At 44.7% G+C, this 25,258-nt stretch overlaps 1 protein-coding gene across 6 annotated transcripts in view; it reads left to right on the top strand.

Annotated features, from left to right (window-relative positions):
* Positions 1 to 25,258, top strand: part of CNBD2 (cyclic nucleotide binding domain containing 2) — a 63,933-nt gene that overhangs the window by 3,859 nt on the left and 34,816 nt on the right. For 3 of the 6 annotated variants that reach the window (XM_059898152.1, XM_059898150.1, XM_059898154.1), the window contains exons 2-7: positions 32 to 85; positions 13,192 to 13,329; positions 15,751 to 15,804; positions 20,298 to 20,461; positions 23,863 to 24,019; positions 24,530 to 24,681. In XM_059898152.1, the coding sequence (XP_059754135.1) occupies positions 32 to 85; positions 13,192 to 13,329; positions 15,751 to 15,804; positions 20,298 to 20,461; positions 23,863 to 24,019; positions 24,530 to 24,681 (719 nt within the window). Of the gene's footprint in view, positions 1 to 31; positions 86 to 13,191; positions 13,330 to 15,484; positions 15,658 to 15,750; positions 15,805 to 20,297; positions 20,462 to 23,862; positions 24,020 to 24,529; positions 24,682 to 25,258 lie in introns of those variants that run through there. The other 3 variants (XM_059898151.1, XM_059898153.1, XM_059898155.1) reach the window with 3 other exon arrangements.

The following is a 25,258-nucleotide window of genomic DNA, read 5'->3' as shown; positions in this document are numbered from 1 at the left end:
TACATGCATTCCATTCTCCTGAATTTTACAGATGAAGAAATCAAGATACCAAGAGGCAAAGGACTGGTCCAAAATCAAAAACCTAGTAAGTGTTTCCAGGAGGACAAAATTCTTTTGACTTCCTAGTCCAATGCTCTTATCATATTAGACATTTTTATTAGCACTAGGTTGGGCGCTCCCATGGGAATGGATGATAAATCATTCATCTCATATCACTTAGCTTCCAACACAAGGCCTGACTCCCAGCTGACACTCAGTAAATGTTGATTAAAGAGGACAAGCAGTGGTTTGCAGACCATGCCTGTGAAAGGAGAGCTCCAATAATGATTTCCAGACTCTTTCAGACAGATTTTGTTGTCTTTTGATGGCACATTGTTGGGGGTTGTGGAACAGAAGCCTAGATACTATTTTTTTAAAAGCTTTTTATTTGGAAGTAATCATAGATGCACAGAAAATTGCAAAAAGAGTGCAGACTTCACTTAGTTTTCCCTGGTGGTAATAACTATAGTACAATATCAAAACCAGGGAATTGACATTGATATAATCCACAGAGTTTATTCAGTTTTCACCAGTTTTATATGCGCTTATTTGTGTATGTATGTAGGCCTATGCAATTTTGTCACGTGTAGATTAGTGCAACGATACCACCATAAATATCTAGAAATGTTTGATCATCACAAAGGTCCCTCATGCTGCTGCTTTATAATTACACCCATTCCTTTCCCATACGCTGTATCCCCAACCGCAGGTAACACTAATCTATTCTCCATCTCTTTAATTTTTTTCATTTCAAAAATGTTGTATAAATGGAATCATTTACTATGTAACTTTTGGGGACTGGCTTTTTTTCACTCAGAATAATTCCCGGGAGATTCTTCCAGGTTTTTGTGTGTATCAATAGTTTGTTCATTTTTATTGCTGAGTCATAATCCGTGGTGTGGATGTACCATGGTGTGTTTAGCCAGTCACCTGTTGAAGGTCATTTGAGTTATGTGCAATTTGGGGCTATCACAAATAAACCTGCTATGAATTCTTTTATAATATGGCCTTAGGTAAGTCATATACTCTTTCTGAGCCTGGGGATAATAACACACAGAATGGCTCTGAAGAGTCAATGAGAGAATATATGTAAAATAACCAGTACCAGGTCTAGTATTGTTTAGATGTTCTTTAACTTCTTACATCAATGTTTTATAATTTTCAGCATACAGAACCTGCATATATTTTGTTATACCTAAGTATTTCATGTTTTTAGTGCTACTATAAATGGTATTGTTTAAAATTTTTTGATTTTTAATTGTTTGATAGTATATAAAAATACAGTTGAATTTTATTTAGTAACTTGTGTCCTTCATTAAACCAGGAAACTCAGCCCCACTGGGGTTGTTTCTTCAAGTTTTTACTACCCTCACTCCCAAAATCCACTTGGCATTATTTGCTTTTCAGATTCTGAAGTTGGTTGCTGTTTGTATTTTGTCCAGAGTTTTTAGTTGTAACGGATGAGGGAGAGAGGCTGTAATGGGATTACTCCATCTTGGTTGCCACTGGAATTCATTATTTATTCTGATACTCAAATTATCTCAGATTTGACCAGTGGGAGCCCCTTCAGGCTGACTTCTGTGTCCTTTTGATACGTCTCCATCATTTTTTGAGTATTTTTTTACTTTCTAGCATATCTTATACCTTCTCTGTCTCAGCTCAGGATTCAGTCATTTCTCCAAGAAACCCTTGTTCTTTTAGTGGAGAATGGTGTTTAGAAACCAAGATTTGGGCAGTGGGTTTGTTCATTGCTGTTGGAATGGTCACTGCTCCTAGGCTCTCTCATGGACAGAGGGAGGGTATATATGTAGGTATATACGGTAAGTGCATGTACATTTATATCTGTTTATTTCTACATCTATCTATATATATTGAAATCCATGAGTTCACACCAACACATTCAACTCCAGTCCAACACCACAGGGTTTATTCTAGTTTTCTCTCTTTCTATACATTTAATTCCCTTCTTTGACAGAGAGAAACCTGGCTCTCACGATCTTCTTTGACCAGCCCTCCTGAATGTAACCAGTCTCCTGTTGTTGCATGCTAACCCTGTCCCCCACCACCATGCCCTCACCCCAGTCCCCTCACCCTGCTCAGGGCTCCAGCACCTTGTGCTACCCCACCACAGCCTCCCTCTACCCCCAGACAGATGCCTGCTATGCCTGGCCTCACCTAATGGCTTCTAAACAGAATCATTCAGGAAGGGTGGGGGAAGGGGAATGAAACCGTACCTCGAAACCTCACACCTTAGATGGGACTCAAACCCAGTTGCACCTCAGATGGGACGTGAACCCACAATCTCTGGCTTAGGAGGGTACTCGAACCCACAGTCTCCCAGCTGAAACCGCACACCTGGGCTCAGAACATAAGGAAGCTCAGGTTCTTTACATCTCAGCACAGAAGGAATTCAACAAGAGGCAAAGTGATAGGCAGAAAGTAGATTTATTAATATAGGATGGTTGTGGAGGATACAAGTGGGCAGGGAAGAGGGATCTGCCCCAAGAATTAAGTGGGCTACATTTTTATAATCAAAGGAAAAATGAGGATGGGGAGAAGACCACCTTTGTCCTCTTCCTTTGTAAAGATGTAGCAGGAAAACGGGGCACAAGAGGATGGTCACGTCCCAGGTCTTGGGTGAGTTCCTGGGACAGGCCACCAAGTGAGGGTCCTTGGCCTCGCACAGGAAAGAATTCAAGAGCGAGCCATAGTAAAGTGAAAGCAGAGACACACATTCCATAGGCAGAATGCGGTTCGTCTTAAAAGGCGAGAGCGGCCCTGGGAGAAACACTCCACAGAATGTGGGTCATCTCAGAAGGTAAGAGTGGCCCAGAAAGATGGGGTGCTTAGTTTTTATGGTCTGGGTAATTTCATAGGCTAACAAATGGGAGGATTATTCCAACTATTTTGGGGAAGGGGTGGGAATTTCCAGGAATTGGGCCACTGCCCACTTTTTGGCCTTTTATGGTTAGCCTCGGAACTGTCATGGTGCCTGTGGGTGTGTCATTTAGCATACACTAATGTAATACAATAAGTGTATAATGAGGCTCAAGGTCTAGTGGAAGTTGAATCTTCCGCCATCTTGGGCCTAATTGGTTCTAACCAGTTTTTGTCGTATCCTCAACAGCTATGTCATTCTTTTCAAGGTTGTGCCCCCTTCCCTCCTGTCTCAGCAACATACTTTTTTTTTAAACTTAAAAAACAATTGTGGGGCTTCCCTGGTGGCGCAGTGGTTGAGAATCTGCCTGCCAATGCAGGGGACACGGGTTCGAGCCCTGGTCTGGGAAGATCCCACATGCCGCAGAGCAACTAGGCCCGTGAGCCACAATTACTGAGCCTGTGCGTCTGGAGCCTGTGCTCCGTTACAAGAGAGGCTGCAATAATGAGAGGTCCGTGCACCACGATGAAGAGTGGTGCCTCTTGCCACAACTAGAGAAAGCCCTTGCACAGAAACGAAGACCCAACACAGCCATAAATAAATAAATAAATAAATAAACAAACCCAAAGTTTAAAAAAAAAAATTGTGGTAAAATACACAAAACATAAAATTTACCATTTTAACCATCTTTAAGTGTACAGTTCAGTGACATTAAGTACACATTGTTCTGTAACTGTTACTACCATTCATCTCCAGCACATTTTCATCTTCTCCAACTGAAGCTCTGAACCCATTAAACAATGACTCCCCATTCCTGCCTCCTTCCAGCCCCTGGTAACCACCATTCTACTGTCTCTATGAATTTGACTTTTGTAGGTACCTCATACAATATTTGTGCTTTTGTGTCTTATTTTACTTAATGTTTTCAAGGTTCATCCACATTGTAGCATGTATCAGAATTTCCTTCCTGTTTAAGGCCAGTTTTCCACTATATATATGGCACATTTTGTTTGTTTATTCATTTGTCAATGGACATTTGGGTTGTTTCTCCCTTTCGTTTTTGGTTTTTTTAAATAAATTATTTATTTATTTATTTATTTATTTATTTATTTATTTTTGGCTGTGTTGGGTCGTCGTTGCTGCGCCTGGGCTTTTCTCTAGTTGTGGCGAGCGAGGGCTACTCTTTTTTTAAAAAATTTTATTTATTTATTTACTTTTGGCTGCATTGGGTCTTCGTTGGGTTGCACCGGCTTCTCATTGCAGTGGCTTCTCTTGTTGCGGAGCACGGGCTCTAGGCTCGAGGGCTTTAGTTGTTGTGGCTCTCGGGCTCTAGAGCACAGGCTCAGTTGTAGCACACGGGCTTAGTTGTTCCCCGGCATGTGGGATCTTTCCGGACCAGGGCTCGAACCCGTGTCCCCCGCATTGGCCGGCGGATTTTTAACCACTGCGCCACCCGGGAAGCCCGAGGGCTACTCTTTGTTGCGGTGCGCGGGCTTCTCATTGTGGTGCCTTCTTTTGTTGTGGAGCACAGGCTCTAGGTGCATGGGCTTCAGTAGTTATGGCTCAGGGGCTCTAGAGCGCAGGCTCAGTAGTTGTGGCACACGGGCTTAGCTGCTCTGCGGCATGTGGGATCTTCCCGGACCAGGGCTCGAACCCGTATCCCCTGCATTGGCAGGTGGATTCTTAACCACTGTGCCACCAGGGAAGTCCCTGTTTCTCCCTTTTGACTATTGTTTATAAAGCTGCTATGGACCATGGTGTACAGAAATCTCTTTGAGTCCCCGCTGTCAATTCCTTTGAGTATATACTTGTTACCCGAAAAACTGGGTTCGCCTCTTGGTGAGTATCGAGCCAAAAGACACAACCAAGCCAAAAATCCGGAGAAGGAAGGATTTATTATTACTTACAGTAAGTAAGGAGACCACTGGGGATCTTTCCCAAAGCAGTGTCTCCTCAAACAGCAAAATCGGGCAAGTTTTAAACCACGGGCACATGCATATTCATGAAGGGGTTTGGGCGGTCAACAGAGTCCAAGCTTTAGTTGATTGAAGTCACGAGGGTCAGAAAAGGTCAACATCATCATCCCTTAGGTTCCAGTTGATGTAATGGTAGAGCGTTTCAGGCTAATCTTTACCACTGAAACAGAATTGGGAATCTTTACAACTGATTTATAATCTTTGCTGTTGTTACATCTTGTGCCTAACGCTGAGACCTGTTCAAGGACAAGCCTTGTGGCCAGGCTTAGATCACAGAATGTCTTAGGTCAAAAATTATGTCTCTTATGTCAAGAAAGCCAGGCCTGGTTCTCTTTCTCTGGGGACCCCCTACCCTATCTTCTTACATACCCAGAAGTGGAATTGCTGGATCATATGGTAATTCTATGTTTAATTTTTTGAGGAACCACCTTATGTTTTCCACAGCAGCACCACCATTTTACATCCCCACCAACAATGCACACGGGTTCCAATATCTCCTCATCCTTGCCAACACTTGTTATTTTGCATTATTTTTTAAAATGTGAGATGTTAAATAGAAAATTTTAAGGTAAGTTACCGGTGATCAAGAAATTCAGATTTTCAACAGATTTAGTAAGCCTGTAATTTCATTTACACGCACCACATACTGCATACATCATTCCAGGGGGCCAGCTGTGCTCATGGTGAAGAGGCAGCAGGTTCCTCTTGCTAATGAGGTGGTTTGGATAAAAAGCCCCAGGCTATTCCATTTGTGTGTGTATGTGTATGTGTGTGTGTGTTTAATTTTTTATTATGAAGTCTAAGAGGCTTGCTCTGGTCTCTCTACTGACTATTAACTTCTTTTTGATAACCTTTTTTATCATATATTTTTGATCTTGGGATGAAGGTCTGTTTTATCTTTTGATGTTTTGATGAGCTGAAGAAGATAACTGGTCTAGGGTGCTCAACCTAACCCTCTGTAGGTAATTATGTTTGCAACTAACTCTTATTATTAGTAATTCTCATTCTTGATAAACCAGTGTAAATTCAGTAGCCTAGATACTTCATCATCTTTTTGCCTTTTTCTCCTTTCACTGATTTCTATTCAGTTGCAGCCCTCCTAGTTCCCAGTTTCAATGAACCTGTTTCTACTGTGGCGCTCTACCAGTAACTCTGTGTTCCTTATTGTACTGCACTGATTTTGTTTTATTACTTAAAAACTGATTCAGTCATTTGAATAGGTGAGATGTATATACATATAGATAGACAGATAGATAGTACAAAATTCATAAGTCAGAAAGAGAGTAATTGGGACTTCCCTGGTGGTGCAGTGGTTAAGAATCCGCCTGCCAATGCAGGGGACACGGGTTCAATCCCTTGTCCGGGAAGATCCCACATGCCGGGGAGCAACTAAGCCTGTGTGCCACAACTACTGAGCCAGCACGTCACAACTACTGAAGCCTGCGTGCCCTAGAGCCCGCGTTCCACAACAAGTGAAGCCACCGCAATGAGAAGCCTGTGCACCGCAACAAAGAGTAGCCCCCGCTCGCCGCAACTAGAGAAAGCCCGCGTGCAGAAACGAAGACCCAATGCAGCCAAAATAAATAAACAAGTAAATAAATAAAATAAATTTAAAAGTTCACACTGACCTTTAAAAAAAAAGATAATTGTTATACTTCTGCTTTTCTTCATCCTTTCCTATCCAGTTTTAATTATTATTGTTAGTTCCCTTTATATCTTTAAATGTGCTTAGACATCTGTTTCTAGGTTTATCAGATTTAAAAGGTATCTTAAGATTTACAGCTATAAAAGTTGAAGAAACCCATGTGCTTAACCCTCTCACTTTCTTGCCCTCTGTGTCTCCATACTTGTTAGCTATATTATTTCTTGGTTCCCTTTTAATTGTTCATTTCCAACTCCTTCACTTGCTTTTTGCAATCTTATCCTCTGTATTCAGCAAGGCTCGCTTCCTTGTTGATGTTTCTGAAATTACCTTCACTTCTGAGGTTTTTTTTTTTTTTTAATACTTTCTTTCCTGAGCTCTGCCAGTGCCATCTCCTCCAGTTGCTTCATCATCTCTTCTTTGAACTATAGCAACCTTGCTTTGATCTCTTGCTTTAAAATTCATTAAGCCCTTTGAGTCCTTTGTTGTTCATGATTATCATCTGTTTCATGTTAATTTTTTTTTTTTTTTTTTTGGTGAGTGCCTTTTATCTAACATTTGTTTTCCTTGTTCCCTGCCTCCCCCCCTCCCACTTTTCTGTAATATATTTATATAGGTCTGGTGCTATTTATTTTTTTACTATAAATCCCCTTCAAGTGAAGTGAGTTCTTCCTGGTCAAGCTATTTGTTGGAGTTGTGCATGGAGAGGGGACTAGAGTAGAATTCCAGGCTGGCAGGAAGTCCTTTAAGGTCATTAACGAAGCTCCTTAGGACAAGGGTTTTGTGTGAGTGAATTGTTTTAGTTTTTTCCTCTTCCCGGCAGATGGAGCTTGGCAGAGGCAGTGTTGCAAAGATGGCATGTCTGTGTGTTTCCCTAGTCCATGCCCTGCTTCTCCTTGGTGCCAGTGGTACCAGGGAGGCTCCCAGAGCCAGCCCTTATATCACAGTCCCAGTGTTCAACAGAAGGTGTTGTTGGTTCTGCCTTCAAGGTGCATGACCTTCTCTGGAGGACTCGGAGCTCTGCCAGCTCTCTTCCCCTGAGACCTCAGTCCCAGGCCTTCTCTATTGACTTGAACCCTCTGTGTCTTTTCGGCACTTGCCATTTCTTCATTGACACGATGGGTTCCTACTCTGAACACCTTTGCCAGAGGGCTTGTTCTGCCACTGGATTGCTCAGCCCAGAAATGCTGGCAAGTGAATGCCTTTAGGAGCAGCCCTTAACCAATGGGACAGCTCTGAGGGGTAGGGGAGCAAAATTTGCCACCCCAAAATGTGTCTCTTTGGCATTAAGATTAATTTAACCTGATTATTTTTAAGAAACAGAAACCTCAGGAAGTCTTTCTTTTTACCTCCCCCTTAGCTGCCTAGAGAATTTAGATAAAGGGCCTGCTCCTGGAATAGAGCTAATGCCAGAGATACCTGCAGAGAATATGAGCTGAGTGTGGTAGGGGAAACGTGCAGGACCTTAGTGATCAGAGTGTATTGTGTGTCCCATTGTCTCTGCGTGGCCCAGGAAACATTTGTTTACCAAATATTTGTTTTTTTCTATCTCCGTGTAAAATTGCCTTCCTCTCCTTTGAAGTCCCAAACCACAACCCCCAACATCCTCTTTCGTTTTTAGCTGAAGAAGCTGAAATTTAAGGTGAGGATTTTGGCCATTTTGGCAAATTACTCAGTTTTCCCAGGTCTCTCCCAAGTATACATGTTATTAAACTTTTGTTTGGTTTTTCTCCTGTTAATCTCCTGTTAATTGTCTCATGTCAGTTTAATTCTTAGACCAGCCAGAAGAACCTAAAAGGGTACAGAAGAGGAAAATTTCTTCCTCCCTGACAGAGGCATGCTAAGCCCGTTGGAGCCCCAAATGCCAACAAGAATGACATGTTCGTTAATGTGTGTGCCTCTCTGAAAAATTGTTTTTAATGTATGAAGAAGAGCAGATGATTCTTCTCCTTAGTCATCTAACATAACAAATTATATTTATGCATTCTCTATTGACCATCCTTGCATTCCTGGAATGATATGCTATTTTAAAGTGTGCTATTGAATTTCATTTGCTTAATATTTTATTTAAGATTTTTAAAACAATATTCATACTGAAATGAATCTCTAGCTTTCTCTTTTTATGCTACCTTTATCAGGTTTTAGTATCAGTATTCTCCTTGCTTAATAAATAGAATTTGATAGTTTTCCTTCTTTTTATGCTCTGGAACAGTTTAAGAAACATCAGGATTATAGGACATTGCCTGTGAAAACTTCAGGACCTGGTACTCTTTTCTTTTTTGGTGGTAGTGGTGTTGAGAAAGCTCTTTTACAACTTTCTCTATTTCTCCTATGAAAATTAGTCTATTAGATGTTTTTTATTTGGGTCACTTTGGTAAATTATTTTTTTCTAGAAAATGACTCATAAAATCCCAGTATTTAAGTGTTGACAACTAATTCAAAAATTTTTGAAAACTCTGTCAAAACCTGCCAGCAGGCTAGATATGGCCTGTAGACTACCATTTTGCAACCCCTGATTATAGTCAGAGGATTTTAGACCTGAAAGAGGCCATATAGATCCTATACCAGGGATTGCAAATAGGTAACATGCTCACAGGTAACACAGTTGTGTGAGGTGAGGACTTTGGTGAATTGGAGAGCCCATTCCCCAACTAAAGATAACAAAGTTAAGTTTTCACAATATTTTAACCAAAACACCATGTGGATCAAATAAAGCAGTCTGCAAGCTCAGTTTGGCCCATGGGTGGCTTGTTCGTGGCCTCTGCCAGTTTAACCCCACTTCCTGCCATACCTCCTGGGCGTCTCACTTTCCAGCCACATCTTATGCTCCCTGAACAAGCTCTGCCCTTTCTGCATGTATGTTTATAGCTTTATTCTAGTGAGACGACCACAGCTGGCAACAGATGAAGTTGGGAGTGTCTCCTTTTGAGGTTCCATCAGGTTTTTGGTTCTACCTACTGGCATCCTCTAATGCCCCTCATTAGCCTGGTCCTCTCCATATCACTTGGATCCTGAGGCAACTCAGGGGCAACTCAGGGGACTGATGGGACACCCCCCTGTCCATATCTACCTCCTACTGTCTGTTTTGTTTTCCCCACGTCCAGCAGTCGTTTCTCTCTGAAACCCTCTAAACATTTGTAGGGGATCTTCGTATATTTTCTTCCTCAAGACTAGGTCTGGGGTTGGGGAGGCAAAAACTCCACACTGCTTCTCTCTCTTTCTCTCTTTTTCTGAAACTTTTTCTTCCTCTGTTTATTCCTGAGTTCTTTACATCTCTTCTCCAGGTAAGGGGGAGAAACCAGTTCTATCTCTTCTCACCTCTGTAAGTGATTAGTGTCTCACCCCAGGAGTGGCGGCCTTTGAATTTAGTAATTTAGAGCCTGAGTATTTCTTCCCAGCTGTCCAGCTGTCCTCACTGTATTCAGTACCCTTCCATTTGGCTATCAGTTTGGGGGTGCTTAGCTGGATAAGAATGGCACATCAGACGGTAACTTGAAATCACAGTTTTTCACTGAGGATTCTAGTACAAGAGCAAGTTGGGATTATCAGCTGCCATCTTTGATCTAGTAGAAAAAATTACTTTATAACCTATATACTTCACTTTTGGAAAGACCTCAGAGTCATTGAGTTCCAGTCACCAAATACCTTTTAACACTTGGCACCCCATTTGGTTGAGGACTTCCAGTTTGCTGAGTGTTCCTGATTTGCTGGTTTAACAAGATTTATAGGATAGTGCCAGGCACGTACACTCCAGGGTCATCTCCAATTTCTAAGCCTCAGAGTGGTCCCCAGGCTGAGGTTTTGGATGTCCCCACCCCAAGCCCAGAAACCTCCTACTGTCTTTAAGCTGGCCCTGTGACTCTGGCAGTCATTTAGCTACTTTGAGCCTTAGCCTCATGCAGGGAGTGGGTGTGAAGTCCCTCACCTTATAATAGTTGTGAGGATTAACTAAGATAATACCTATGAGTGTGCACTAAATGTTAGATTCCCAGATTCCAGTTACTTCCCACTGCCCTCTCTTCCTTCCAGACTCTTCCAGTGTGACATAAGGAGGTTCTGAGAATAGATTCATTAGAACGAGGCTTCCAGCCACTGTTGGTTGGGGATGAGGAATGGAGAGGAGCTCTTACCTTGCCACTGAGGGAAACTTTGTGTCCAGTATAACCGGATTCTTGGGGAAAGACATGTGGTCCTACCCTTGAAAGGCAAAGGGGCTGTTGTGCCATTTGCCAACTCAGGAACCATGAAGAGATACATGGTGTCCCATTCCTGGCAGATCCTGAAGAAGGAATTGGTGAGGAGTGTCAAGGGCCCCGGGAGGGAACAGTGGAAGACTGAACAAACAGGTACTTAGAGGAAAGGAGAGACAGGTGTAGGAGGCGGCCTCGGATAAACGTGGCCACCCTGTACCTTTTGGAGTCACAAAGGAAACAGTTCCAGATCAGGCTTCAGAAAGACTGAATTCTGACCCCTGCCCTGTAGCCTACTCTGCCCTTGGCATTGGCTACACTTTGAGCCCCTGAGAACTGCTCTGTACTCACCCTTCTTGCTATTAGGAGAGTCAGAGAGAATAAGGCCCAGCATCAGGGTAGAGTAATAGGTTAAACTTATGGACTCTGGAGCCAGACTTCCTGGGTTTAAATCCCTATCACCTATTAGTGGCTAATATTAGTATTAGGCAAGTTACTTGATTTGCTGTGCCTGTTTTCTCTTCTGTAAAGGGTGATGATAACAGTACCTACTACACTGATTTATTATTGAGGATTAAATAAGTCAATACATATAATAGGCTTAGAGTAGAGCCTGACAATGGCAAATTGTATTCAATAAATATTAATTTTATTAATAAAGCTTTTCCCCATATTTCCTTTAGATATGTAATTTTTAAAAAATATTATAGTTACAGGTAAAGCGCCTCACCATCTCACTCCCTTTCTCCTCACTGGCAACCACTTTCCTGAGATTGATATGTACCCTTCCTGTCTATATTTAAAAATTTTTATTGTATCTGTGTGTATCCATAAGCAACTGCAGTATGCGGCACATTTTAAAAAATGGTATCATAAGTGACATCTCCTTTCACCTTTTTTCCACTCAAAATTATGTGAGCTTTACCCACATTGACACACACTCTAGTGCCATGTCCAGTCCCGTGACTCTACCAGATGTATTTTTCTTATTTGTCCCTAAAACGTCTTTTACAGCTTGTTATTATGAACCAGGAGCCAATCAAGGTTCATATTTTGCATTTGTTTGTATGTCTCTCTCTTTTTTTTTTTTTATAAATTTATTTAGTTAATTTATTTATTTGGCTGCGTTGGGTCTTTGTTGCTGTGCATGGGCTTTCTCTAGTTGCGGCGAGCGAGGGCTACTCTTCGTTGTGGTGTGTGGGCTTCTCATTGTGGTGGCTTCTCTTGTGGCGGAGCACGGGCTCTAGGTGCGCGGGCTTCAGTAGTTGTGGCTCACAGGCTCTAGAGCGCAGGCTCAGTAGTTGTGGCGCACGGGCTTAGTTGCTCTGCGACATGTGGGATCTTCCCAGACCAGGGCTCAAACCTGTGTCCCTTGCGTTGGCAGGTGGATTCTTAACCACTGCGCCACCAGGGAAGCCCTTGCAACTGATTTTTTTTTTTTTTTGCAACTGATTTTTTGAAGAAACTGGGTTAGATGGCTTGTAGATTGTTTTACATTCTGGATTTGTCTCTTTGGTGTTGAACTTGTTTCCCTGTCCCTTATACTTACTTGGCAGGTAGAGGGTGACTGCCCTTACTCCTCAATTCATATTGGGATGGAGAGGCTGATTTGTTCTCAGCTCCAACTCCAAATTCCCAGGGAAAAGATAGGATGGCTTATCTTGGATTAGGTGTTATATTAGTTTTCTTTTGACAGCTGTACCACAATTTAGTGGCTTAAAACAACACACATTGGGACTTCCCTGGTGGTCCAGTGGTTAAGACTCCGTGCTTCCAGTGCAGGGGGCATTGGTTCGATCCCTGGTTGGGGAATTAATATCCTGCATGCTGCACGGCGTGGCCAAAAAATAAATTAGAACAAACAAACAAATACACATTATCTTCTGGAGGCTAGAAGTCTGGCACGGGTTAAAATCCAGGTGTTAGCTGGGCTGTGTTCCTTTCTCGAGGGTGGAGGGAAGAATTCATTTCCTTGACTGTCTATCTTCTACAGACCACCCACATTCCTTGGCTCATGGCCCTTTCTTTCTCTGCCTTCAAAGCCAGCATTGTTGCATCTCTCTGACCATTCTTCCCTCAGATGCATCTGATTCCATCATGCAGGCTCTTCACATCACCCCTCACCGCGTGCCTTACTTGTGCACATTATTTTCTGGACCAAAGTGAAGGACTTGACAGTTAACTAAAGCTGTGCTGGGGAATGTTTTAACAGGCTCCTGGGGAGGGAGATGCCCCCATTTGTAGTAGTTGCCAGTTTCTGTGGCATAAATACTCCCACCATGGCCAATTTCAAGCTACCAATATGATTTCAACAGGCTTGAAAACTTCCTAAAGATGTAACTATGGTTCCAGCAACGACACTGCATTTAATCCTATTACATTTCACCTTGTTCAGCACTATCCAGCCTGCTGTTGACTGTTGAAAACAGATGGTTTCCACGGATCTTGTTTGTTTTGTTTCCACAGGGGCTGTACCAGCTCACCATGGATATCATTATGATGAACCGAGTGTGTAGAATGTTCCGCCAAGGCCTCAGGGGATTTCGGGAATATCAGATCATTGAGACTGCTCACAGAAAGCACCCTATCTTCTCTTTCTGGGATGTAAGCTGCTGGGCTTAGCAGGTTTATACACGGTTTAAAGGGGTCCAATAAATAGCACCTCACTTCCCAGCCCAAGTTCTGAATCAACTGAGAGAGAAGACAAAGGGTAAAGCAGATGGGAGACTGAGCTGTCACTTTTATTAATGACAAAACTTATATTGGAGAAGCTGACGGGTGTCATCAAGCCAGAGGGTTACCTAATACTAAACCCCAGAGCTGGACAGCCTTATCGACGACCCCAGTCACAGGCAGTGCTGGACCAAGGCAGGCATCCACTGCAGTAGCAGGGTCTCCTGCCCTATACTCACCGCAGGGAAGGGCAGAGCAGAGCAGAATGTGGGCTTGGAGGGATGGAGAAGGGGATGATCATGCCCGGTTTCTCCTTCCAAATTCACCAAAGAGTTTAAGTCACTCCTTCTCAGTGTGAAAGGAGAGGGGCTAGTAGTGTTCTGCTAGTACAACTCCCTCCACGTAGAGAGAAACATCAAGAGTGGGGAAGAAGCCATCTCCATTCCAAGGGTGATCAAAACAGCCAGAAGAAATCCGGGAGCCACAATGGAGCCAGGATTTCCCGAATACCTACCAACTGTTCATCTTCTCTGCCTTCTTTCCTGTCCCCCCCACCTAGACAAGAAGGGGACATTTTCAGGGCCTCTCTGGTGACCTTGCTTTCTAGATTTTCTGGAAGGTCCCAGTTTCAAATATTTTATCCCAATGGTAGATCCTGAGCCCCTTTTTGGGTCAGGAAAGTTGATCACCATTCTGTTAACTTGTTCTGGGTCCCCAAGGGTGTCTTCATTACTATCCAGGGCTCCAAAGTTTCCCCAGCCAATACCTAGACAAACCCTGCCCAGATTCCTATTGTGCCAGCCGCGCCTCCCCACTGCATCCAGCGATTGCCTCCAAAATATTTCCCAGAATGGTTTCTGAAGCCTAGCAGCCAAGGAGAGGGGCGTGGAGGGCGGGTGATGGGGAAAGGAAGGTGTCTTAGGTTGGTTTCTGAGGGACCAGCAGGTAATGTAACTGTGTATATGTGGCTGAGTTTAAGATGAAGCAGGGAGTAGGCACCTGGGGGCAGCTTGAGGGGAAGGACTTGCCCCATCTAAAGACATTCAAATTCATTTATTTTGAAGACATTTTGGTGGCCAAACCAAACAAATCTGCAGCCAGATTCTGCCCTGTAATTGGGCCATGAGATGAGAAGGGTTGGAGCAGGAGCGTCGTAACCTCAGGAAGGACCTTCTGACTCAGGGTGTCACGCAGTGGTGAAGCGAAGGGCCCTGGAGGCCAGGAGTCTGTGGTTACCAGAAGACTTGGGTTGGTGCCTGGGCCGCTGGAAGCTGAAGACCAGAGTCAGACTTGTCATCACAGGAGTGCGAGGCTAAACCTAACAACATTGCTCTGTCAGGATGGCCTTGAGCGGAGCGGAAGCCTCTCAGGGACAGCCTATGGGGGTCATACGGCTTCCGGGCAGGGAGCCGGGGGGTTGGGGCATAGTGTCGGGCAGAGAGAGCCGTAGACTGGTTTTCAGTGGAGTATGTGAATCCAGATCTTTCTGAACATCGTCTTTCTTTCATTGGCCTCCCTGAGAAGCACCACATGGATGTATAAACTATAAATGGAGGGAGAGGACAAGGAACCGAGTGGGCTCTGGGGAAGGATGTGAGGTGTGCCCAGAGAGATGAATGGGGGGGTCCTGGTTTGCCCCAGGATGCTGTTCAGGGCCTTGTTTGTCCCTTTCCTCCCCTGCTACTCCCCCCTACAGATCTTTTTCCTCTCTCTCTACCCTTTCCACATCCTCTCTGCATCTGTTAGGAAATAGGGTTGAATTAGTTCATCCCTAAGACCTCCTATACCTCTTCTTCCTGGCCATCCTTCAGATGAGGACCATTTCCTCACTGTGTGATTCTTGGGCAACTTCCTTCACCCACTTCAGGTCCTCAGTGGAGCTGCTCAGTAATACCTGCTTTGTCCTGATGATGAAATGGAATAAGATAAGCCGTGCCCGGCTCATTATAGGCACTTAATGAAGGTTGGCTTCATTTGTTCCTTCCTTTTTATCCCTCTTTTCTGTTCTTTTTTTTCCTCTATACTTTCCTTTTTTTTTTTTTTTTGCTTCTTTTCCCTCTTCCTTTTCTCTCTCCATCCTTCTTCTCTTCATCCTCCTTTCCCTCTCCCCACCCCCGTCTTTCTGTGCCTCCATAATAATACATTGTCAGTGCTGGGCCCAAGTCCTGTGTGGAGCTGGGGCTTTTGAGCGGAGGTGGACATGAGAGGCCCAGCTGGTAGGAGGTTTCCCAAGGCTTCCTGCCTACCGCAGTGGCCCAGGTACGCAGAAGGGTTTCAGTGCAAAATTCTAGAAACAGTCTTGCTGATTCTCCTTCCTCTCCGCAGCCCCCTTTCCTTATTTTTTTTCCCCAGAAAAAGAAACAAGGCCGAGTCACATTTGATACCATGGACTTCATTGCAGAGTTGGTATGTATACACAGCTCTGACCTTGCTGCTGGGAATTTTTTTTTTTTTCTTGCATCATAGCCTGAAAGAAGGCCTGGGCTGGGTATCAGGATAGCTGGGTTCAGACCACGTTCTGCCACCAACCCAGTGTGCCACCCTGAGCTAGCCACTTAGTTTCCTCCCCTATAAAATAGCTGATCTTGGTGATCCCTTTCAGTTCTGGCATCCCAAGACTGCGAGCCTTCCCCGCCGCCACCCAGCTGAACCCCAAACCCATTGTTGCTTTATAGCTGAGCAGAACCAGCACGGGAGATCGCCTGTGCTTGGACCAGTGGGAAAACCGTAGAAGGCAAAGGAGACGATGTGAGAGCCCCAGACAGAGGAGAAATAATCAGGGTGGTGGGAAAAAGCACTGGCCTGTGTGTGAATTCTGGCTCTGCCCGAAACTTTCTGATAGATGCTGGGCACATCTGTCTTTCACCTGGGCTCAGGTGGCCACTCTGAGAAGCGAATGCCTTCATGTCATTTGGACTATGTGATTTGTTCTCCGAATTTCAAGCATTATTATCTTCCTGGCTTCTCCCCACCAAATCCTGGATACTAAATTAAAATTTAAAATTTAATTTAAATTTTAAAGGGGCTTCCTTATTTATAGGGAAGATCTGAAGTTCTCACCAATGTAGACCTGACTTGACCCTGGCCTGGAGCAGCCATGCTGGTTTTTCTCTAGGAAAAGCAGGGAGAACAGAGCTTTATAACTGGTACCAGGACCACCTGTGCCACCCTGCTGCCTCCTCCTCCTTTGGAACCAAGGTGTGGCTTCTGTTGACTGCCTCCCCTGGGCATAATCTAATTTCTCATGCCCCATTATATATGAAACACAGTAAAGTCCTCCAAATTCTGAGTTTTCTTCAGTTTTTGAGACCAGCCAGTGTCTGACACTGCGCATTGAAGGTTACCCAAGTTTCGCCCTTCAGACAGGAGAAACTAGGGGTCTCTCTGAGAGCCACAGAGCTCTGGAGATGGAGGCAATTCTGTGCATAGCAATAGAAGGAGAGAGGCGAGTACAGAGGAAAAGTCCATCATATAGGCAAGGCCTCTCTGCCTTTTGAATGAGTTATCACTTGGCTCTGTCTCCAGCACAGAGATGGAGAGTAGAGACCCAATTTAAAAAACTGCCCTTTGAGTGACTGCGAATGGGTACCAGGTTTCTTTTTAGGGTGATTACAAGGTTCTAAAACCCACTGTGGTGATGTACTACTCTGTGAATACACTAAAAATTGATCTGTACACTTTAAATGGTGAAATCATATGTTATGTGAATTACATCTCGATCAAGCTGATACACACACACACACACACACACACACACACACATTTTTATACATATATAAGCTGTCTCTCAGACAACACTGGAAAACTCAACTTCCATATAGTCTACTAATGCTAACCTTCTCAGAAAGAATCCTAAGAATTATAGAGGCTTAGAATCATAGACTTATTTATTATAGCATTTGTGAGACATTGGAAACAATGGGTACATTTGTAAAACATGGTTTAAAAAAAATATTGAGTGAAAGAAAGGCAAGTTGCATAAACGATGTCAGCAGTCTAACATTTATGCAAATAAAAATAAAACAATTCTATACATATTCTGTGGGCACACGTATAAGTATATAATAAGTATATAATAACATATATATAAATGGTTAACTCTGGTGGTGGAGAGCAGTCTGGGTTACTGGTGACGTGGTACAAGGGGATTTTAACTGTATATATTGTTCTGATTTTTAATGGAAAATAGTCATGTATTATGTTATTTTCAAAAATTTTATTTATGCATAAGAAAAAGGCAGGAAACAAGAATGCCGCATGTAAATGGCTAGTTCTGGGCGGTAGGATTATGGGCAGCCCCTCTTATTTTCCTTTATCCTTCCTGTATGCTAGATGAACACAATGAGGAGATGGCTGGCCTGAAGTGAGTGAGGGTGACAGCGCTGAGAAATGGTGTGTGAGAAACAGGCAGGGCTCTGTTTGAATACTACTCCCTTTTCCCCATTCCAGATATCTTTATGAGCTCCTAAGGTAGGCCTAGATCTGTGTCTGGTGGTGGGGAATACAGTCAGCTCTCTGTATCTGCAGGTTCCACATCCGTGGATTCAACTGACCATGGATAGAAAATATTCAGAAAAGAAAAATTCCAGAAAGTTCCAAAAAGCAAAACTTGAATACTGCTTGCAGACAGCAACTATTTATTGTATTTGCAACTATTTACATAGTATGTACATTGCGTTAGGTATTATAAGTAATCTAGGGATGATTTAAAGTATACAGGAGGATGTGCAAATACTACACCATTTTAGGTAAGGGACTTGAGCATCTGCAGATTTTGGTATTGGCAGGGGTCCCGGAACCAATCCTTCCTCCCCACCTTGTGGATACTGAAGGACAAGGATGACTGTGCTAGGTTGTGTAACATTCGCACCTTCCCTTAAGGAGCTAATTAGGAGTTAAGGTGATGAAACTTACCCAGGAAGTTAGTAACAAACTGTCACTTCTGTAGGAATCCACAGAAGGGAGTCTCAAGGGTTAGGGGTGATAAGAAGGATTTCCTGAAGGAATTAGGGCCCTAAGTGGGCCCGAAAAATAAGTTTGGTTCATAGAAGCCAGAGGCATCTGTTTTGCCATAAATAGACCCTATGATAGAAATCCTAATGGGTTATTGATAGTAAGAGAGAGAAAGGAGAAAGATTGGATTCAGACCATAAAAAAGACTAGCACTTCCATAGCCCATGCTCTGCGCCATGCGCATTGTAAGCCCTTGACACGTATTAACCCTGCTATTTGTACATGTAGTTTCTGTTATCATCAGGTAGGGAAACAGGGGCTCCGGGAGAAGAGACTTGTGCCGGGACACACAAATGGGAAGTCGCAGGACAAAGTTCAAACCCAGGCACCTGGCAGCAGAGCCTGTGTGCTTTTAACCACTGTGCTACACTGCCTTTCCGAGGGAATATGCTAGGCATCAGGTCTGTCGCTGTGAAGATCAGAATTCTGCATCATGTCCCACTTTCCTTCTGCTTCTATGACAGTTACTGTTATGCAAGACTGCCGGTATTCATTCCTTCCTTCCATAAGTATGTATTTTGTTGAGTGTCCACTACAGATGAGACATTATTCTAGAGTGGGAAACAAGGTAGACAAGGCCACTATCGTGTTTCTATTGGGGCTTATATTCTAGAGCACCTTTGTCCGATGGAACTTTCTGTGCCAATGGAAATGTTTAGTAGTCTGCATTATCCCAAACAGTAGCCAGCAGACACACGTAGCTACTGAACACTTGTCGTTAGTGTGACTGAGGGGCTTATTTTTTATCTAATTTAATTTAAATTTAAGTAGCCACATGTGGCTGTTGGCTGCCATAGTGGACAGTGCAGTTCTACACTGTGTGTGTGTGTGTGTGTGTGTGTGTGTGTGTGTGTGTGTGTGTAGGGTGGGGAAATGACAGATAATATCCACATTAACAAAAAAAGAATAAGATCATTTCAGAAAGTATTAAATGCTTTGAAGAGAATGATTCAGAGCTCACAGAGTGCTGGGAAGGGAGCCTGCTATTTTAGCTCAGATGATCCAGAAGGAACTCCCTGAGGATTTGGCACCATATGAGCTGAGAGCAGAGTGAGGAGGAGGAGACGGCAGCCATATCCATGTGAAAACCCAGGGGAAGAACATTCCGGGCAGAGGAAACAGCCCAAGCAAAGATCTAAAGGCAGAAGTGAGCTTGGCACGTGCAAGAGATGGGTAGAAGGCTAGAGGCTAGAGAATGAGGGGAGAGGCAGGAGGAGAGGTTGGCGGGCAGTAGGCAGGTAGGGAGTCAGGCCATGTGGGGCCCCAGGCTGTGGTAGGAGTTAACATTTTCTCCTAAGTGCAATGGGCAGCCAGTGCGGGGTGTTAACAACTCACAGTGCCATTTCCCCGGCAGGTAGGAGTGGTGAGCCAATGGGTAGATCTGCCCGCCCCCTGGTCCACGAGTCCTGAGGGCTAGCTAAGCGTCTCTGTAGGCTCTCTTTGTTCCTTAGACTCCCGGAGCAGGCTGAGGTATAGGCTGAGGCAGGGGAGCTCTCCCCTGACTGAAGTGTGTCAAAGGGCCCCTGGAGCCCAGGGAGCCCCATTATTGACTTGGGGGCGTGGTCAATGAACAGCAGAGGTAGTATGATCAGTAGTTGGGGATACAGGCCTTGGCATGTAACAAATCTAGGTAATAATCCTGCCTGAGCGTCTTCATCTGTCAAAGGGGATAATAATCGTGCCTCGCTTCTTTAGGTAAAGATTCAATGAGACGGTGTGTGTAAGTTGCCTATCCCGATGCCTGGCACACAGGAAGCACTCATTACATGTCAGCCGCTATTGTATGGGGAGTGGGAAAGTGTGAAAGCAGGAGTGTGGGGAGTTGCCTGCTAGCCCCTGGGGGAAACTGCTGGGTCCTCTGTGTCACTTTGGCTCTCTCTTTCCAGGGTCACTTCCCTCCAAGGGCCATTCAGATCACGCAGAAGAAGCCCGCTTGGAGGGCAGAGCGCGAGATCCAGTCCCTCTGTAACCTCCTGCAGGTTCTGGATAGTTACCGGAACTACTCGGAGCCCGTGCAGCTGCTCCTGGCCAAGGTCATGCGCTTTGAACGGTCAGTGAGGGGCACATCCCTTGGCCCCTGGGCTGGGGCTGGGCTGGGCAAGAAGGGCCCGGCTGCGAAGGCCACGGCGGGTCTACCAGCCCTCTGCGGGGTGTCAGCCGTGAGAAACCATCTGTCACTTCACCTTGGTACTCACCGTTATGACTGCAGCCCACTGTGTCTCAGCCATTCATTGAGAATCTACCCAGAATTAAGGAGTCACTGAGTCTGGAGAGGAGCTGGTTGGAATCTCAGAAAGGATCTAGTCTAATCCCCTCATTTTTCAGATGAGGAAACTGAGGCTCGGGGGGGGAAATAAGTCATCCTAGTTCACCCATAAAATAAGTAGCAGAGCCGAGACTCAAATCCAGGCCCTAAAAGCCAGAAGGGATCACAGGTGAGGTACTACATCCAGGTAGGAACAACTAGGGCAAGGGTCTGTGAACTTGGATGAGAAAAAATATTATATCTGTATTTTCATTAACCTCTGAAATTTATAATTTCCTTCAGTCATGAATGTAGGTAACAAACCACTCCATACTATCTATTTATTTGGCTGTGTCGGGTCTTAGTTGCGGCATGCAGGATCTTTCGTTGCAGCGCGAAGGCTTCTCTCTAGTTGTGGCATGTGGGCTTAGTTGCCCTGTGGCATGTGGGATCTTAGTTCCCTGACCAGGGATCGAACCCGCATCCCCTGCATTGGGAGGTGGATTCTTAACCACTGGACCACCTGGGAAGTCCCTGTATAATTTTTTTTATAAATAAAAAAATACAGGTATTATGATATATTCAAGTTGCTGCAGATTTCTCAAAAGATAATTTATATTTATCACATCTTTGAAATGATGGTAGTTATTAGATCTGCTGCTGGCTCTTGTTTTTCAGTGCCTTAATAAAGAGGCACATGTATTGCTATATCACAAACTTGGTTTTTTCTTAACTGTAATTCTAATGTATATTATTTTATACATTTAAAACATTATTCTGTGAAGCCTTCACCAGATTGTCAATTGGTCCGTGACACACACAAAAAAGGACCTTGTAAATCCCTTGTAGTAGAGAAGCCTAAGAGGTGCATGTGAAAATAGTTATTTCCAGGACATTTCAGTGGCCTCAAGGGGGCAGCCTAGCAGAATATTTGAGGTAAGACCTGTCTTGAAAATCTAAGATGTAGGGTCACTATAGGTTTGTGCCCTATCTTCCTTCATAGCGGTCACAGTCTAAGACATAACCACAACTAATTACGGATTACGGACGACCCTTTATGACCCATGCAGGGTCTGTTTCACAGGTAATAAGCCAGGAGGAGGTAACCTTCCAGCTAGCTTGGCCAAGGGAGTTTCACAGAAGAGGTGGCATTCGAACAGGTAGATTTGACAAGTGGACGTGTAGACGGGGCATTCCAGGCAGAGGGAACCATCTGCTTTGTTCTAGTCCAGTAAAGAAGGGAGGGAGTCACTGCTGTCTTAAAGTAAGATTCTATAGCAGGCAGAATGGCGTCACAGAAAGAAAAAGAGTCACAGGCTTAGAAGCTCTGGAGTTTAATGCCCCGTCTGCTGTGTGACCTCAGGCAAGCCACTTAACCTTTCTGAGCCTAGTATCCCCATGAGTGATATAAAGATAATAATATGAATTTTACAGGCTTTTTGTGAACATCAGGAGGTGATAATTGTTAAAGCCCTCCGCTAGTTGCTGATTACTCTTTCTGGGACTGGGAATTAGCAGATTAGATAGAATTCTTCCACTGGCAAGTGACAGAAAACCTAGCCTAAGGGAATGCATTCGTGGCTCATGTATCTGAAAGTCCTGGGATAGTTCTCCAGCTTCAGGCTCAGCTGGATTCAGGGGCTCAGTGTCACCAGGACCCACGTTTGTGTCTGTCTCTCGCCATCTCTTGGCACTTCATTTGCATAAGCAGCTTATGCAAATGCAAATGCAAAGGAGAGTCTCTGTCTGAGACTCTCCCTTCATGGTGGCCAGCCGGCTGCTACAGCCACAGCTCCAAACTTCTAGCTTTCCAGGTTCAGTCCATTGGGAAGGAGAGAATACCTCTTCCCAGTCAAGTCAGAGCCTTGGGATTAGTTCTTTCTGAGCCAAGGTGATCTCACTTGAATCACCAGTGGGTTAGTGATGTTCCGATTGTCTAAGAGTCAAGAAAAGTTGTTTCCCCCAAAGTAAAATCAGGGTGCAGTTGGCGGAAAAAGGTGACCAGATGCTTGGCAGAGAAAACAACAGATATCTGCTGTATGAGATATCTCTTCACTCCCAAAATGTAGGTTATGGTCTCTGAGGGTCTACCCTGGAATGAAGGCTGGCCTGTGTTCTCTCGTCCCCAAAGTCTTATTTCCTGGCTGAATATGCCTGCCTTCTCCCATCTAGTCATTGTCATCTGGGCTGTCGCCTCTTTCCTCTATTGATAAAGCCTCTGGTTTGTACATTGTCCTGTCTGATGGAGCTTACTGTTCTTTCTTTGAATATGCCAGGCCTCCAGCCATCTCTGTGCTTTTGGACATGGTGGTCCCTGTGCCTACGACATTCTTCCATCTCTCTGGCCATCTGAATGACTCTAGCCACCATCCTAGAGCCCTCTCTGGCCTTCCTAAACTGGGTTAAGTGCCCTTTCTCTGTGCTTCTGAATTAGCCTGCGCCTTACCTCTTTTAAAGCATTTTTAAACCTTATTTACTTCTTGTACTTAACCATAATTTTGAGAACAAAATTTGTATTTTTTATCACTACACCTGTTAGACACCATTGGTGTTTGTCTAACTTATTGGATGAATGAAGGAAATGAATAAATACTAAGAGAAGTGAGATTTGATTTGAACTTGCATTTGAAATACAGAAACTATCCTCCTCTGAGCTTAAGAACTGTTAGTTTGCTCTGAACCTGTGTACCTCTGCCCTAAATGTTCCCAGTTGGATAGTGAGCTATTAGGGATCATAATAAGATCATTTATCCATCTCTTTCTAGGTATGCTCATCTGCATTTTACAGACAAGAGTAACTGAGGCTCAGAGAGGGGATATGAGTTGCCTAGTGTCCCACAGCTAAGGGCAAAACCAGGATTTGGATCCTGGTCTGACTCTAAAGCCAGTGCTCATAATCATTTAGCTACTCATTCATTGCTTCCAGCATTTGTTCATTCATTTACTCAACAACTGTTCATTGCCTAAGCAGACTGACAAAGGCTCTGCTCTCCGGCAGCTTCCTCTAATGGAGGTGGGCGGCTGGACAAATGTTAGTGAAGGGGTCAAGCTTGATGGGGATGGGGCTGGGCTGTTCTGAGGTCCCTTCTAGTCCCAGTCTGTGCTTTCATACTCCAGAGCAGAGAGCACGGCCCGTCCAGATCTCCTCCCCCTAGGGACCAGACTCTGTGTTGCTACCAGATCAACTGGCCATGGTCTTTTCCCAGGTTTGGTCGCAGGCGTGTGATCGTCAAGAAGGGCCAGAGGGGCAACAGCTTTTATTTCATCTACCTGGGCACGGTGGCTGTGACCGAGGACGAAGATGGCAGCAGTGCCTTCCTGGACCCCCACCCGACGTTGCTGCAAAAGGGCAGCTGTTTTGGGGTGAGCGCGGGGGACGGGCCTGCGTTCCTGTGGTGGGGTTGGGGGTGTGACAGGACTCCTGCTACAACCTCTAGGCCAGGCCCAGTCCTGCCTTTCACTCTGTGCAAGTCACTGCCCTGTTGTGGGTCATAGATCCCTTACCTGTCAAATGCCGATTGAGTTGGAGCCAGTGATGTCCAAGTCCCAGCACTTCGTCTGTGATGTTTAAGGAGTATGTTCCCTCTGTAACCCCCTAGAGATGCAGTGACTCCTCAGCAAGGCCTCTCCAGCTTCCTTTCTCTGCCCTGGTCAAGCCAGTTGCCTCTTTTTCCACAGGCAACATACTAAGAGGGAGGGGCGTGGGCCCATAGAAGCAGGGAGTGAGCAGGGGCACAGGACGGTCCAGGGAACCTGCAGTCTGGGGAGGAGAGATTTCTCAGGGGAGATGGAAGCAGGGAAGAGGTGGTCAGGGCTGCGGGAAGAGCGCCAGGGGTGACCTCTCACTTGCCTTTGCTCCTGTCTACCCAACAGGAAATGGGCTTTCTAACTTCTTCAGTGAGGAGGGCCACCGTGGTTTGTATGGAAGAAACAGAGCTCTTGGTTGTTGACAGAGAGGATTTCCTTGCTAATAAACTGGACCAAGAAGTTAAAAAGGATGCTCAGCATCGGTTTGAATTTTTTAGGTAACTCCACCAGCCAGCGTCTTCCCCCTGTGTGTTTATTAGGTGCCTTTGTCCTAGACCCAGTGGGGAACACTAGGTGCTGTTCTCTCTGCTTGGAATGCGCTTTGGTACCAACCTCCCACCCAACTTCTCGGTCTAGCAAACTCCTAACATACCTTCAGGTCGCAGTTCAGATATCCCTTCCTTATGGGATAGTAACAACAGAATAGCTAACATGCACTGAGCACTTGCTGGGCCAGGCAGGATGCTCAGCCCTTTGTACCACCCATTATATCTAATCTCACATTCAACCCATGATGTTCTTTCTCTTTTTCTCCCCAGTTTACAGTGAGGGAAGCAAGGCTCAGGATGGTGATGTGTCCAGAATGCCTGACTCAGAAGTCTCTGGGCTTCACAGCCCCGCCTCACTAACCAAGCCCACCTACCCTCACTCCAGAATAGAGAGGGTGCCCCCTCAGTGCTTCTACCCTGTGTTTCCTTAAAGCCCCATCCAAACTGTAATTCTTGATCATCTAATACCTTCTTTACAGTTTATTTGTGCCATCAGACAGTAAGCAGCACAGTGGCACGGGCAGAC

The sequence above is a fragment of the Balaenoptera ricei genome, chromosome 15 (assembly GCF_028023285.1).
Source record: "Balaenoptera ricei isolate mBalRic1 chromosome 15, mBalRic1.hap2, whole genome shotgun sequence".
Taxonomy (NCBI): domain Eukaryota; kingdom Metazoa; phylum Chordata; class Mammalia; order Artiodactyla; family Balaenopteridae; genus Balaenoptera; species Balaenoptera ricei.
The sequence above is the reverse complement of the archived record's forward strand: the minus strand, read 5'-3'. Positions and strand labels throughout refer to the sequence as shown.